The 1,207-nt window shown below is 42.7% G+C and overlaps 1 protein-coding gene across 1 annotated transcript; it reads right to left on the reverse strand.

Annotated features, from left to right (window-relative positions):
* Positions 1–7: 7 nt before the first annotated feature.
* On the reverse strand, positions 8–758 carry LOC107577537 (lamin-L(II)-like). The gene has a single exon (XM_016263604.1). It carries the CDS (start codon positions 470–472, stop codon positions 134–136), a length of 339 nt encoding a protein of 112 aa, XP_016119090.1. The 5' UTR covers positions 473–758; the 3' UTR covers positions 8–133.
* Between the last annotated feature and the right edge of the window lie 449 nt (positions 759–1,207).

The raw sequence follows: 1,207 nt of genomic DNA on the forward strand, positions 1-1,207 counted from the left end.
GGTTTTTAATGCACAGGCTTGATTGTGTCCACATGCATAAGTTCCTAGCGCGGTTTTTCAAATGTTGTGCCATCACTCAACACACTGGTAAAGTTTGATAGATTTAACGCACTGAATCTACACGCAATGTCAGCTAGAAATCCGAATTAACGCCGAATAAAAGGAAAATGTGGCACGTTAACGCTTTGGAACAACTCTGCGCCTGAACAGGCATGTTTATCGATCGTACAAGCAGCACAAAGGAACGGCTCTGCACCTCTCTGGTCGTGACTTCCTCCTTCTCGGACACTTTGACGAGCAGCCGGTCGTTCTCGAGCTCCAGGGACCGCACGCGGTCGATGTAGACGGCCAGGCGGTCGTTGAGCGCCCGCAGGTCCTCCTTCTCCTGCAGGCGCGAGATCCGCGCGGGGCTCAGCGGCGTTTGGGCGGCCGTCGCTCGGCTCGACTCGCGGCTCGGGGTTGCGGTCGCCATATCGCTTCACGCTACAGACCCACTTCAGCTCAAATAAACACTCCTCCGAGTTCCACTTCGGCCCGGTGTACGCAGCGACCTCCGCTTGGAGCTTGGAACGGTTTTCCGGTGTGTTTGGAAGTTTTTGTTTTGAATGAATCCGTGTTTTGTAGTCCGAGTGCTGGTTGGCTGTCTCTGAAACAGCGGTGTGAAAAGAAAATGGCCGCCGCTAACGTAAAACCGCGCCAAAATCCAGCCGAGGTGGTCATGGGAGTTGTAGTCCGAAACTCCAAAAGCCTCAAACAACGAGGAGGACATTTGTTTTTGTTTAAATTATTGATCTTTTTTTTTCTTTTGTGTTTTTTCATATTTCGTTTTTTAGTTTTATGCATATTTACAACGAGGTGGAAAAGATTGTATTATATTATATTATATTTATTCTATGCTTTTTTTCTGCTGTGATGTTTCATATTAGGTTATTGTGTTTTGTCCGTATTTTTAACTTTTGTTTGTGGCTCAATAATTCACGCATTCATTTGTAAATGCCAGTGCAATTTGAAACAAAAATTAAAAATACTACACCAATACTACAAAACAACCAAGGAACTAGACTTTACAAGCCACTTAAATGCGTTTAAAATGCTTTTTTAAATAACATCCAACAAAATAATATAAATATAAAAAATTAATAACTCATAAAAAATAAGCATTAATTTCCAAACATGTGCCATATTCTTTTTTTATTATGATTATTAT

The sequence above is a fragment of the Sinocyclocheilus grahami genome, unplaced genomic scaffold (assembly GCF_001515645.1).
Source record: "Sinocyclocheilus grahami isolate Dianchi unplaced genomic scaffold, SAMN03320097.WGS_v1.1 scaffold6313.1, whole genome shotgun sequence".
In the NCBI taxonomy this organism is placed as follows: domain Eukaryota; kingdom Metazoa; phylum Chordata; class Actinopteri; order Cypriniformes; family Cyprinidae; genus Sinocyclocheilus; species Sinocyclocheilus grahami.